Genomic DNA, 15568 nt, shown 5'->3' on the forward strand with positions numbered 1-15568 from the left:
ACACATACCCAGCAGGCCCAACAGTATAACACACGCAGTCACAGGAGCAAGACACAACAAAAGCACAACACACACACGATAGTGAAGGAGTGCTCCAACAGAGGAGAATGGGCGTGACTGGCGTAGTGAGGTGCGACGTAGCGATGTGGAATCCTGAACAATTTTAATATTTTTAACGTTCGACATTTGTCAATATATATGATAGACATATATTTTAGTTATTTTAATGTGAGGACAAGGCATGCAATGAACTAGTTTGACGTGGATGAGTAAGCACCTGAAGATGGCATTATTATGCCGAAACATGTAGTGCGAGTGAGAGAAGGAGATAGATGAGTGTATGCACTGCAAGACGGTTTAAATAAATCATGGATGCAAAATTTATGCTGATGATTATTATAGAGTGACAATTTTCCTAGCATCTACTCATGTGAATAAAACAAACGATGAATGTAATAAAAAAATCCCACTCTAAGGTCTTCCAAGGCCATATGAAAATCGGTAATATACAGCAAAGTTTTGGATACTACTCCTATTAAGTCAAGCTGATGCAAAACACGTTAATTTTGCTTCACACCTGTGCTGTCTAGAAAATAACCATAAATTACTTCAAGAATGTAAAACACAGTTACCATCTTGGGTGTAATAACACAAAATATGTGTACCTTGTTGACAGCACCAGCAGCAAGCACCAGATAGTGAAGTATATGTTTGAAGTTGGTCGTCTTGCCACTCCCACTACGTCCCAATAGAACAATGGAATGATCCCTCCTGGATGCCAGCATACCATGGTATGCAGACTGAGCCAACGAATAGATGTGTGGTGGCATATCTTCTGACTTACATCCTCGGAACATGTGCACCACCTGGAAAAGACACTCAATTATCCATGTGCAGACTGCCCACTTCCTGGATTAAGCATGGGACTTTCAGAGCCCCTCAATTATTGATTATAGCTTCCTGTAATGGTTTAAGTGTTGTCTATTACGCCTGTTTTGGCGTTTAACAGCAATGACCATGGGATGCTTTCTTCTATTGGAAAGATTATGTGTCTCCCTGTTTAGTACCCAAAAGCACCACAAGTAAGTATTATGTATGTGATTTTCTGGGCTGACTGTAGAGATGATAGTAATTCATTACTTTATATGTTGGTTTTAACTATCTGCACTATTTCTCCTTGCCATTTTCATGCATAATCAAGAATTCACTCTATGCTATTGTAATTAGTACTGGAATAACACATGAAACAGGTTCCAAAGGACTGATGCACCAGATTCTCAGGTTCACTTTAGATGCAGAACTGGGCATACATCAGGAAGTTCCCAGACTGTTATTGTTGTAAGTGACTTCCACGGTGCTTTTAAAGCATGGGAAAAACAATTGGATAACTGTGTATATTCCCAAGGAGACTATTTGAAGGAGATGGCAGCTAAAACTGAATAAGTTAAGCCAGCATTTCTTTTCTGACCTGGTCTGGGAACGTTCCGATAGCACCTGGTACATGTCCCATCCATCATAATGTGTGCTTCATTCATATCTGTATCTTTCTATATGTTTCACAACAATGTGTGAGTACACATCAGTTCTTCTGCCTACCATTCCATGAGACCGCACACGTGCATTACAATTCCTCCCTGAATGATCGGATTTTAATGACATTTGATGAGTAATTTCTATAATTCGAACAAATTTTTTTCCACATATTCTTCAGGTAATATCAAAACATCACAATCAGGTAGACAGCGCTAATACTTTGTACTCATGAGATCTTGGCCCTGAAACAGGCTATACTGATTGAGGGTTTTTATGGTTTTCCTAAGTCTCTCCGGGTAAATGTCACGAAAGTACCTCCTTCATATCCATTCAAATTCATTATTCACTGATCATCCACTGAGACAACATTATGTAACCTGACTCTGAAAGTGTTGTTAAACAATCAAAGAATAAGTAAAACAAACTACGGCAATACCTGCAAAACAAATATACGATTTTTTAAAAACTGGTTTTCAAAAAACATATAATAACTGTAAGAAACAGAAACTATAACTATAACAGCCATGAAGAAAGCAGTCTTCTGGGATTTGGCACCGTGTATATGTGGTGTTAACCGACGTTTCGGAGGAACGTATCGCCCCCATCTTCAGGGTAGAAGAAAAAGTATAAGAAATCTGCAAGCAACAACACTGTGAGAAACGGTAAAGCAGACTGTTTCTCACGGTGTTGTCGCTTGCAGATTTTTATACTTTTTCTTCTACCCTGAAGATGGGGGCGATACGTTCCTCCGAAACGTCGGTTAACACCACATATACACGGTGCCAAATCCCAGAAGACTGCTTTCTTCATAGTCACCGCCGTGAAAGCCTCAAATCTTATATAACAGCCATCCCTGTAATAGGCTGTGAAAGGCCACAGGTGCCAGCCACCAGGAAAATTCCTGGTATTAATTTCTGTTAGAGGCTGAGTTAAGCCTAGGGACATAGTGCGACTGGAAGAATTAGGTAAACTGAAAAAAATTCAGCTCATCGGGACTCAAACCCACGACCTTCCGGCTTGTAGCATAGTGCGTTAACCAACTATGCTACCGCATGCACCGCTATAACTATAACAGAACATATATGTAATACAAACGTGACCTTAGCCAAATAAAACTAACCTTCTCTGAGTAAATAGCCAGGGGAGCCATGGGGTTGATAACAACCATGGACCCGCCCGCATATGTATGGATAAGGTTGCTGCCATACCGTTGCCTTAATGTGTGCAGCACACTGGATTCATTCAGGTAGCGAAGATGAGCAAGATCCTCAGCTCGGTCGAACTGTGGAGGATTTGCCTGTAACAAGCAATAATAACAAACAAATCACTCTGTCACTGCCCTTCATCATTCTATGAATTGGGTATCTGTTTACCTAAGTGTACCGCATATCTGAAAGTATTTCTATCACGCACTGGAAAGTCTCACCACTATACATTCACCTACAGTACCACGAACTCCGCACGCCAACCAATCACCTCCTTACACCAATAAGAACGCTTTCACACACCTAATAAACATCGAAAACCATGAAGCCAGTACAATGCCTAATAACCAATACCCCAAACACCCCCTACCAAATTTCAAATATTTAAAAATTGGAATCCCACAATATCAAATTGAATTTTATTTAACCACTAGATTTTAACTTTTAATACATTCGACTTTTAGCATACGAAATTCAAGACATCCCACAAAAAAATTAAAACTAAAATTAAAAGTCAGATTATAATATTACTAATAAATGTAATAAAATGGATCCATTTTAATTAATTCACTAGCAACATAGGTAATTCATAGAAAACCACCTGATAATGATCTTGATACATCGAAACATGTAGTGGGATGAAAATAAGAATAACCTGAAAACTGACATTTTAATATCAGTTTATAATCAACTGTTGTGCTGATGGCCCTTAAGGGTACCTTTGATACATGACACACAATAGGATGGACAAAATAAGGGTTTGACACGGGCATCTCGAAGGAATTTTTAGACTTTATAAGATTCTGAATTTGTTAATTTAAAATAAAGTGTAACCAACCAACCAATAATTTTGCTACAAAAGAACTGAAAATAGAAACATGGAAGTAACCCAAGTGACTTATACTAGCAACAGAATGAATGCCCTGCAATTAAAAAAAAAAGTTTATTTTTCCTGAAATTATGAAAAATTGTTTGGCCCTTTTTTTTACTACTCTGTGATCTAAAATTCGGAAAATGTAACGTTAAAATAATGTATACATTTTAAGCTTTTGTTACCGGATGTATTTTGGTTCCTGGAGATATTCTTGTGTCATACAAAAAATTGCATCTATGACCCATATATATACCTTGCTACTGTATATTTCTGCTTGCCTACTTCATAATGAGGCCAGTTCAGGTGAGCAGGAGAATATATTTTTTTTACTCCAAAATATACACATGCGCACAACATAAGAAACTGACACTGTGTCACCATTATCAAGATGTCAAGGAGTGTGGAGGGCATCATACACACTCTGGCCTTAAATGTCTTACAGACTCTTCAACGGTTGCTAGTTTCTTATTCCAGCCAAACTGTACTTTGTTATTAATTCAGGCAGTCTGTCTCTCCATATTCTGTCAATGTGGCACATCTATTATAGTAAAACCCTTAATTCTGATTTCTTTGGGGAGCAATGGATTTGAACACTAAACTGAGGTGAATCTTAAATAGAAGTAATTTGTCACTCAAATAATGAGGATAGAATGACTGAAATTGAACGTTAAATGAGGTAAAACCTTAAACCAAGAATCATTAAATGGAATTTCCACTGTATTTTCTGTACCCAAAAATGTTGGCCAATTTTTGTTATGTTGGTTATTTAATGACATAGTACCAGGCCTATATAATGCCAATGAAACCAATGCTGAGTCAGTATTTAGTTAATCTAAAATGTCTTAGTTTCTTCTCCCATCTTCGCAGGCATATTCTTGTCTGTATCTGCAGCTGTGATTCTGAGTTGTATTTATTTCCACTGACCAGATTTTACTGCCAGTGAAGATGATGTAAATTAAAAATATTCCCCTTCATTTTTAAATCACCATTTTTTTATACTACATTTAAGTTATGTTCTTTCAGTTTCAAACCCTTTCTTGCTAAACATAATATATGATTCTGAATCACACTGTGTATCAACAATGTCAGTGCAAATATTCCATACAGGATGCAAAACTATCTCAAAATAAACACTGTATTTTAATGATAATTTAAAACATGTTAATATACCACTTACACTAGACAGCTAATGTGTATTGTATATACTTTTTAACCATTATGTAGATTCCTTTCAACTTAAATGCAACAAATCAGGGACACTTGAAACATACTGAACTCAATACAATACTGGCTATGCAACAAATCACCTGATATTCACATAATACCTCTCTACTGTGTTGGAATAACAAATGGGATGTTTACATTGACTATCTCTGACTCATATAGGGACAAAGAGCCCAGAGTTCTTAATAAGCTGCTGTCAACAACTCTACGTGCTTGAAGTGACATATGCACTTTAAGTTTTCTTAAAAACCTATCTGTACATGCTACAGTATTCCCAGTTGTATTAAAAATGTAAATCAACTGTACTGAAAGTGTGAACTGATACATTCTTACTCTCAAACCACACAAACGTGCAGGAAGAAATGACCAACCCAATCAGTTTAATTTACTTGTATCACAGAACCTGAATATTCAGGACTGCAAAGAATATTATACGGTGTCTAAAATATCTCTGAGGTTGTGCTAACATCAGGTACTGATATACAGCATTAAAAAGATATTTTTACAGAAAAAGATATCTGAGGTTCTCACAGTGATAAATATAAAAATTATGGACTTCTGGGATATGATGCCATATTGTTTGACAGACAGTAATGTTCTGGAGGAACTTGGTGCTAACCTCTTCCTCTAGCCTGGATGAAGTAGGTCCATCAGAAATGCTGGCACCTGTCTACCACATCACAGCATCAAGCTCCAGGTGACTACCATCTTAATGCTACAGTACATGTGGAAAGGAATTATTGTAATACCCACTTCTCCATTAAATGCTATATTCTGAAACTCTCTGCTCTGAGCTTACATAAAATTTACACTACTGTGGACTCACAGTATTTGAAAGCTGTTATACATACCTTCAAAGGTGTGTACTGTTACTACACTGGTATTCACAAGCACACAGAAAAACATTTCATATAGAATTTGTGGTTATGTATTTGTATAATACTGTCAAATAATTAGGGCCTGCTGTTACATAACTTTCCAGCTACATCAGTTATTGTATAAAACTGACAAAAGACAAAATTTATTCCACCACAACTTATACTTTTTAAATTCCTGACAAAGTTTTCAGAACAACAGTTACTCATGTTCTGAAAGTCCCACATCATATGATGTTTTGGTACTGTACATGAACAGCAATATCGATTTCATACCAAAAATTTCACAGGGCCACCCTCCTTATAATTTTCCATGGCATGGAAATAAAAAATGAACAAGGGTTAACCAATGACAACTGTACTAAGTTTTACTTAAATAAATCAGTGATAAGAAACAATATGAGTTCTGTATTCTGGGATACAACTCCATGTAATCTGTTGAAAGTCAATCGATGTTTCACAGGATCCTTCTTCATGCTGGTTTCTTCCTTGGCTTACACCCCAACCCTGAATATGGAGGCGAAATGTTTATCCAAAATGTCAATTGGTTTTTAATGGACTACATGGCATTATGTCCCAGTAAACAGAACTGTGAGAACCTCAAATACTAAAGAAATATTATTATTATTATTATTTGGAATTAAAATGATTAATCATGATACTTTAATTTCTCATTACATTCACAATTAACAAACAAATCAAACACACATACATGCACAAGCACGCAGGTGTGCAAAGACACATGCTGCACCCATGAACACCGATACTTATGCTTCCCTGTTCATTATAACACAAAGAAAAGAGTCTAAAACCCAAAATAATTACAGACATATATTTTTTGTGTAGTGTGTCCCATTTATCATTAGACTCTCCATGACAATACATCACTGGACCATAACTGGCTGCCAATATACAATATATATATATATATATATATAATATATATATATATATATATATTATCATGCTGTATGCTGTGACACAACTAATTGTATGGTACAGTAGGTGACTGAAATGACATCCTCATCTATCAGACATGCTTGTCACCCAAAGAACATGTTTTTGACAACTGTAGGAAGTGGGTTTCATGATAAACATGACTATCCAAAATAATTAAAACACTGACACATATTTCGCTTGTTAAAAATTATGCATCAGCTTTTTTATTATTGCTAGTGGGGTGGGACTAAGTCTCTTGTACTGTGGTCACTTCTGGCCTATTGTACCAGCACCAGATGTTGGTGGAATGAAGATTGGCAGGGGAAACCGAAATACTGGGAGAAAACCTGCCCCAGCGCCGCTTTGTCCACCACAAATCCTACTTGACTACACCCGGGTTTGGACCCGGGCCGCCGCGGTGGGAAGCCAGCGACTAACCGCTTCAGCTATGGTGTGGCCCATGCATCAGCTTAATAACATATCATCACAAACCTATAGGCCTACAAAATCAAAATATGCTCTAGGCATAACAGAAGCTTTAAATGAAGTTTTGAAACTGTTTCATACTGGTATTGGTGGAATCATACCTTTTCAACATCATCATCATCAACCTGCAGGACTTCTTCAGTAGCCTCCAAACGTATATGGAGCTTACTTGTATCAGAATCACCTCCACCACTTGCTGAGAATTCCTCTGGAAGCCTTCGGACTGCAGAGAAGCCAGCTCGGTGCACTAACCATAGTCGCTCTGCTTCCAGCCAGGCGCGCTCAGTTGCAAGCTGCTCATCTGATTTTGCTTGCTGAAAAGAGAAAATATAATGCTCTGAAAAACACTGGCCACTCTTCATAAACTGCACTTCCACAATCATTCTCCCTTCTGACGCCATATAATCTACACATTGCCGGCCATGGTAGCCGAGCGGTCTTCACTTGCTCGGAAGCCGGGTTCGTGGGTTCGGATCTATTTCCTGCGAGGTACGAACTGAATTCTTATATATTATTCTTATACACTGCTGGCCACGGTAGCGGAGCGGTCTAAGGCATGAATTGTCTTCGCTCACTCGGAAGACGGGATCGTGAGTTCGAATCCCACACAAGACATGAATGTTTGGTATATGTGTTTATTCTATGTTTAGGTAAAGGCCTTGTGAAGAGCTGATCACTCATCCAAGGAATCCTACCATCTGTAAAATAATCACGAAACTGAAAATCAGAGGCCAGGGCCCAAGGGGGGCTGTAGAGCCAGGGGGACAAAAAAAATCTACACATTGATAAAGTGTTGATAATTGGGTATGAAATTAAGGAGGATGAATTACCGGGTTGTGTAACGTCAGGTAAAAACTGACTATGGTATTGAGTTATGACAATGCATAGATGGTTACTAGCGTTTCGAAGGAACCCCCTGCCTCCATCTTCAGGGTAGAAGCACACAAATTAGCTTCTCCAAAACGAAAACGGTGGTAATCACCTATGAAATTGCATGGTTATGATAAACCTATGTACCACAAATTTTAACTGATAAGAAAACCTCAGAACCTCATACAGTACAGTATACTGACAGGATGCTGGGCATGACTCCGTGGCCTAGGTCCCATCCTAGAATTAGACTAGATTAAAACTAAGAAAAACATCAATACCTGTCCGAGATTCGAACCGAATACGTTTTCTATAGGGGCTTTCTACTGCGATAATCTGGTTGTTAACTGCTCATGTATGTAATATTACGTCTTGCATCTAAAATATGAGATGTATGGATACGTCACTGCGCATGTTCAGAATAATTAATGAAACTGCTCTACTCCGCTATGAAGCGTGGGCTTCGAGATGTGGCACGTGGGCGTTTTGGGAGCGAGCAGCCGCTTGTGACGTGAACACGTGGCTCTTCCACCACTAGCCTTGCTACATTAGCAATACAGACTAACTACGGTGCTCTGCATGTAAGACCGAGTTGAAATGGTCCCGAATTCTATCTCGTTTTATTTTGAACTTCACCGCCTTCTTCTTGAACGCGAAGCCGTATAGTATGGTGTGAAGTTATAAACGTTTCGGGTGAACTTGTTGCTTCCATCTTCAGGATACAAGAGAACTTCTATCCTAAAGTTGGAGGCAGTAGGTTCTTCCTAAACGGTGGTAATTTTACACCAAACAACACGGCGTCACATCAGAGAAGATATTAATCTTCATACTCTAACCAACACAATACGAGCTGCGATAGCGTCGTCGGTATAGCGACTGACAAAAGGCTGCGCGCCGGAGGAATCGGAGTTCGAGTCCCGGTAGGGTCAAGACTTTTTTATCCAAGTCGTCCAGGCCAATTCTGGGTCCCACCCAACCTTCTATCCAACGGGTAACAGGGGCTCTTTTCCCTGGGGTATGGCGGCCAGAGTGTGAAGCTGACCAATCATCTGAAACTAGCGACGATGTCAAGAAAATGTGGATCTATATATCCACTCCCCCCATACGCCTTCATGGCATAGTGCTTAATTAGTTAAGCACAGGGACAACTTTACCTTTCACCTCACTCTCACCGCCACAGCCTCAAATCTCGCGCAGTTTCATTTTAATTGAAAAAATGTGTAACGTCTTGTATTTATTTTGGACCAGCGCTCAAGAACTTAAAATTTCTTCACTCTTGGTATGTAAGGTATATAGGAAAAGGGTACAAAGAAGAATCCAGACATAAGTGAGACATGTTTTTTCTAGAGTAATACCTAAAATATAGTAAAAACGTATTCCATTAACACACCCACAGCAAAAGTAACCATATCTGATAACAATCTAGCACCCGCTAAGCATTCAATGCATAGTCTTTCATTTGATATATGAACTTGCGCACTTTACTTTCCACACTTTTTCCATCGGACATGTTATCTGATGTTGCGTCAAGGCCTAGGATTGACACTATCTGTCAGACACGGAAAGTAAGTATGTTTCCGTATGCAATAAAACAGACACACAGTCAATTATAACCCGTCTGCTATTACACATATAAATTCCATACACTTCTACAGCCTTGTCTCTATGTATTCTGAGACTGCATAATGCCAGACATGATGACCACATTCTGAATCATCTGGGCATAAAGGAAGTCCCTCCCAACTTCTGCAACAAACACCGTGGCCTGTAGTCCGCAAGCGAACTATACCGACCGAGAGACCGCGGTTTGTCCGCGAAGTTAATGCCAACTTTAGCGGGTGTCACGTGGTCAGCGCAACGGATCCCCACGGCCGTTAATCTCGGTTTTCTAAACTGGAACCGCTATTTCCTTGAAATAGCTCCTTAGTTATCCTCATGAGGCTGAGTGGACCCCATTCGAGACTCACTACTTCTCAGAAAATCCGGTAGCGCCGGGAATCAAACCCGTAACCTCTGGATCTGTAGCCAGGAACTGTGACCACTAGACCACAGAGGCGGTCCCAACTTCTGCAACAGCTTAAAATACATAAAATGCTTCGTAATGAATTCTATGATGAAGGAAACAGAGACAAGGTTCGAAATATTACGGTTCTGCTGTCTGTACAGACGTGGCTCAATGTCCAAGAACACTTCACTGTATTTTGTAGCTGCAAGAACTTAGGATGTGATATACCGTATAAACGAATGATAAACACGCGACAAATGGAAAACCCACAGCAATTTCTAGCCAACTGCGGTTGTTATGCCCTTAAATACATAGCGGATGGCAAGACCAATGCCTTATGTAAAATTTGGAGTTTCGGAAACGCAGTCACTATAGAATAACACTCATCTAAGCCTAACCAAATTGTCTGCTCCTTCATATAAACACATTACATAGTAATACGCTTAAAAATAAATAAGACGTTTAAAAATCACGAACATATACATTGCAGTGATAAACTTGAAGCCAGAAAACTCATGAATGACATTACAGCCATGCCCCCAGAAAACGAACGAGATCTCTCGGCGTGGTAACCACCAATTCTTTCCATGTGTAAAAAGTAAAGTTGTCCCTGTGCTTAACTAATTAATCACTACGCCATGAAGGTGTATGGGGGAATGGGTGTACAGATCCACATTTTGACCGCAGTACTAGTTGGAGGTGAGCGGCTAGCTTCTCGTCCCGGCCGCTTTACCGCCGGTACCCACTGGATAGGAGGTTGGGTGAACCCCAGAGCCGGTCCGGACGACGTGGAGAAGAAAAAATTCATGACCCTACCGGGACTCGAACTCCGACCTTTAGGTAGTCTTGCCCGTAGCTAGTCGCTATACCGACTGCGGTACCCCTGCTCTTTCACAAAACCAAATTCCACGGTTGGCAAAACTGGATATGAATGGAAAACGGATGATACTCGGTTTGCGAGGTTCTGCTGTACTCAAGACATAAAAAATTTGCTTAGTGGGGGGTGGAGTCCAACTGGGTCCACTCCACACGGCGGCCACTGATTGGCCTATTGTAGCCTGCCCCGGGTGATTATGATGATGCAGAATTTGGTGGATTGAAGATTGGTAGGGGGAAACGAAGTACACTGAGCAAACCCGCCCCAGCGCCACTATGTCCACCACAAATCCCACTTGACCAGACCCGGGATCGAACCCGGGCAGCCGCGGTGTGAAGCCAGCGACTAACCGCTCGAGCTATTGCGCGGCCAGTTACTCAAGACATTCACCTGAACCTGAAAATTAATCCGCTCTGTCTTCGTGCTGCTGACAATGAGGACTGTACTGTTTCGAGGACAGACTGTACTTGTAACGATTTATAACAGATAGGGACTAATAGCGCTGCCGTAACTAAATACTACTACATCCTTTCCGACGGCAGCTCGGCATGCAGGCACGGCACGCAGCCTTTCCTTCGGGCCGTGGGCGTACCCTCTTGTCACCCACCCATTGTCCTCCGAATCGCGTAGCCGATGCCCGCAACGCCAGGCAACGTGCCTTGGTCTGCAGATTACAGGATAATTCATCATCAGCGCCATCAGACAGCCCACACAACCGTCAGTATAACAACGAATTACGGGCTGGACGGCCGGGTTCGATTCCCGGCATGGTCAAGATTTTTCTCTTCTTCACAGCGTCAAGACTGGCTGAGACCCACCCAGCTACCTATACAATGAGTACAGGAGACTCTTTACCCGGGGGTAAAGCAGCCGGGGCGTGAATCTCACGTCACCTCCGTCTAGTCCTGAGATAAAGAATTGTGGAGTTATACCTCCAGTCCCCCATATGTCATGACACAGTGCTTAAATAATTGGGCACTGGAACCGGTTTAGCCCAATAAGGGCAGCAGCAACAAGCGGTGTGTAAATCTAATTCAACTCATAAAGATTATAGATGTACCACTCAGAGACCTACGGCATTACTTACGAATTTCCGGACTTACGGTTTGAGACTCGAGTTTAGAACTTACACCATGTTGCAGTTCTCTCGTGGGTCGACTCGTAACCCTTGACTAGCCATGGTAAGATATTAATAAACTTTGTTTAAATTTTTAATACGGTGTTACTTCATGTCACTTAACTGATTCTATTGGGAAATTCCTGAGTAGCTAAGCAAATGGTGGCTTCTCAAGTACGACTCAGCTCCATGGAGACATTTTTCCCACACAGTGTACTTATATGTTTCGCATTATTTTAGAACAGACGGCGATATGATGGACGTGAGTTTCTCAAAGCAATGGCTATGAAGAATGCTTATCTTCTGGCATATTACACCGTGTACTCTGACGAAAGCGCTGGTTTCCTGTTTACCCAGAAGATGGAGGCGATATGTTCCTCCGAAACGTCGGATGACTTTCACCAGACTACAACGGGTTACATGTCAGACGACAGAACTATCAAAACAATGATCATTTCCCCACGTCATTAACCGGTTGGTTTCTGTAACGGAAACGAACTACGTTTTCTGTGTGGTACAAGGTGAACCTTTCTTCAATTTTAATTAGCGGTTGAGGCACTATGCTAGAAGCTGGAAGGTCGCGAGTTCGATTCTCGATGAGGTCATCCGATTTTTCAATTGACCTAATCTTTCCAGCCTTACTACGGCCCTGGGATCGACCAAGCCTCTTAACAGAAACGAGTACCAGGAATCTTCCTGGCTGACCTCACCGCCATCTGTGAGCCAATTGTCTAGAAAATATGTGAATCTCCACGTCTTACAACCCTGTGGGCCTCCAAAGCCTGTTACAGGGATAGCTTTACCTCCCCCTCCCCACTTAAAAGGGTTAAGAGATGCGGTTTTTTTTCTTTATTTCTAGTGGGGTGGGACTAAGTCCCCTTGTACTGCGGCCAATTCTGGCCTATTGTGCCAGCCCCAGATGATAGGTGAGGGTGATTGTGGAGCAATTGGTGGAATGAAGATTGGCAGGGGAACCCGAAGTACTTGGAGAAAACCTGCCCCAGCGCCACTTTGTCCACCACAAAACCCACTTGACCAGACCCCGGGATCGAACCCGGGCCGCCGCGGTGGGAAGCCAGCGACAGCCTTGGATTTTTCATAGAATATAATTTATACCTCATATAAAACGGGCAGTCGGTATAGAGACTGGCTACGGGCTGGACGACCGAGGGGTCGGAGTTCGAGTCTCGGTACGGTCAAGAATTTTCACTTCTCCAAGTCGTCCAGCCTGGCTCTGGGGTCTACCCAACCTCCTATCAAATGGGTACCGGTTGCTCTTTCCCCGGGAATAAAGCGGCAGGTGCGTGAAGCTGACCACTCACCTCCAAACAGTGCTGAGGTCAAGAATGTATACACTCCCCTATACGTCTTCAAGGCGTAGCGCTTAATTAGTTAAGCACGGGGAAAATTTTGCCTTTTACCTCATATAAAACATTAGTGTAATTTAATAAATAATTAATAATTGTGCATCCTCATCATGGCGACCTTATCTGTTCAGATATAAATATACAAAAATGAGATATACGTACATATGAGTTTGATTATATACATATTCGTACATATTAGGAGGAAACGTTCCTAACATTCTACACCCACAGAACACTGCACCCACAGTCCATATATTCATAAATAAAACAGGAAAAATATAATAACTTACACATGATATACTTCTAGGATGAACTTAGCAGGACTGGCAGATGTATCAGCTTCAGTCATGATCCTTGAAATCGTGGGAGTGCCCTTGTTAACTAAACAACATAATTGGGCAGGGGTTAGGCATACATCACGCTGGGTTGGCTAAGTTCATGTCCGCTTTGGGGCTAACGACTGTGGTTACGTACTTCACAATATGCAATGCAGTAACAAGGTTAAGATAAGAGCAGCACGTGGTCCATTACGCGGACGCCAAAGGACAATGAGACGGCAATAATAGGCAAGGAAAACCACGGACATGGCAAAAAAAAAAAACCTTCACAGAGCATACAGTTATAGTAAGCTTATTTAAAGACACTGTTTCAGTTGCAAAGGTTACTACTTTTATCCATTTAAGTTTATGTAAACAAGGTGTCAGGTTCATCACAACGCAATTCAATAACGGAGTAAGTAGGAGACTGTGGTACATTCCACAGCTGCCGAGAGACAGCGAAATGGCTAGAAGCAGCATAGAAAATCAAGCGCACAGCCGAACCTACAGAAGGTACAGAGCTGCACTAAGGAAGAATTGTCCTTAGGTTACTTAACGACGCTGTTTCAATTTTTTTTCCTTGGCACTACGGCCCCAGTGGGCCTAGGCCGACCTCCATGAACTTATCCGTTCACTTCGGTTTTTCTAGATCTTACACATACGGTAGGACTCCTTGGGTGGGTGATCAGCTCGTCGCAAGGTCTCTACCTGTACACAAACACAGAAAAACGCACACACACACAAACTAAACATCCATGCCCTGAGTGGGATTCGAACCCACGATCCCGCTTTCCAAGCGAGCGAAGACAGTACATGCTTTAGACCGCTCGGCTACCGTGACCGGCCGCTGTTTCAATTACAAAGGTTTATTTATTTATGGTTATTTAACAACGGTTTCAATAGTTCAGATAATTAATTAAATGGAAATTATGTGCAAGTGATCATAGCCTAACTTGAGACAGTATCCAATTATTTGTCTGGAGAGACTGAAGAAAGGCACGAAACAGTCAGTCTCCAGACCGAGGCCTAAACCCGAGACCTCGAGAATATGAAACTGGAGAACCACTCGACTACGACTGTAGGTGTGGAGACCTCGTGACGACGAACAATACATGATGATGATGATGATGATGATGATGATGACGGGTATGTAATGATATGCGAAGAGGTGGCTGCGGCATGACTGAAGGCTAACCAGCCACTCACTGGTAAGAATCAGCAAAATCACACATACAAAAGAATGAAGTAACGACAAATGGTAATACGACGGGGATTCGAACCCGCTGAACTTCAAATTACTTGGCTTCTGGCCCCAGTCAGGTCCGTCAGAAGCAGCTCTTCTTAAGTCACTGGATGACTGGTCCATCTGCTCATTTGGAAGCGTTGGAAAGAGCTAATTTCAATCACCGGACCAACATCCAAAGATTGACATTAGCTGTGTTGTGTTCAGAATGTTCGGAACAGGACGAAGTTCAGAATTAATTAATTTATTTTAAATTCGCTTGGTGGGGGGTTGAGTCCAACTGGGTGCACTCGGCACGGCGGCCACTGATTGGCCTATTGTAGCCTGCCCTGGGCGATGATGGAGAATTTGGTGGAATGAAGATTGGCAGGGGAAACCGAAGTACTGGAGAAAACCCGTCCCAGCGCCACTTTGCCCACCATAAATCCCACATGACCAGACCCGGGATCGAACCCGGGCCGCCGCGGTGGGAAGCCAGCGACTAACCGCTTGAGCTATGGCGCGGCCACGAAGTTCAGAAACCGAACAATCTAAGTATAATACACCGCCCGTGGTCTAGTGGTCAGAGTTCCTGGGTTCGATTTAGGGCGTTACCAGATTTTCTGAGAAGTAGTTGGTCTGGAACGGGGTCCACTC

The 15568-nt window shown here is 41.7% G+C and overlaps 1 protein-coding gene across 4 annotated transcripts in view; it reads right to left on the minus strand.

The window, feature by feature from the left end:
* The window catches only part of LOC111862186 (unconventional myosin-XVIIIa), a 271542-nt gene that overhangs the window by 70855 nt on the left and 185119 nt on the right, over window positions 1-15568 (minus strand). For all 4 annotated transcript variants that reach the window (XM_023847375.2, XM_023847374.2, XM_023847378.2 and 1 more), the window contains 3 exons: window positions 7238-7450; window positions 2654-2830; window positions 666-866 (listed from right to left, as the gene is read on the minus strand). In XM_023847375.2, the coding sequence (XP_023703143.1) occupies window positions 666-866; window positions 2654-2830; window positions 7238-7450 (591 nt within the window). The remainder of the gene's footprint in view (window positions 1-665; window positions 867-2653; window positions 2831-7237; window positions 7451-15568) is intronic.

Source organism: Cryptotermes secundus, unplaced genomic scaffold (assembly GCF_002891405.2).
Source record: "Cryptotermes secundus unplaced genomic scaffold, Csec_1.0 scaffold1229, whole genome shotgun sequence".
In the NCBI taxonomy this organism is placed as follows: domain Eukaryota; kingdom Metazoa; phylum Arthropoda; class Insecta; order Blattodea; family Kalotermitidae; genus Cryptotermes; species Cryptotermes secundus.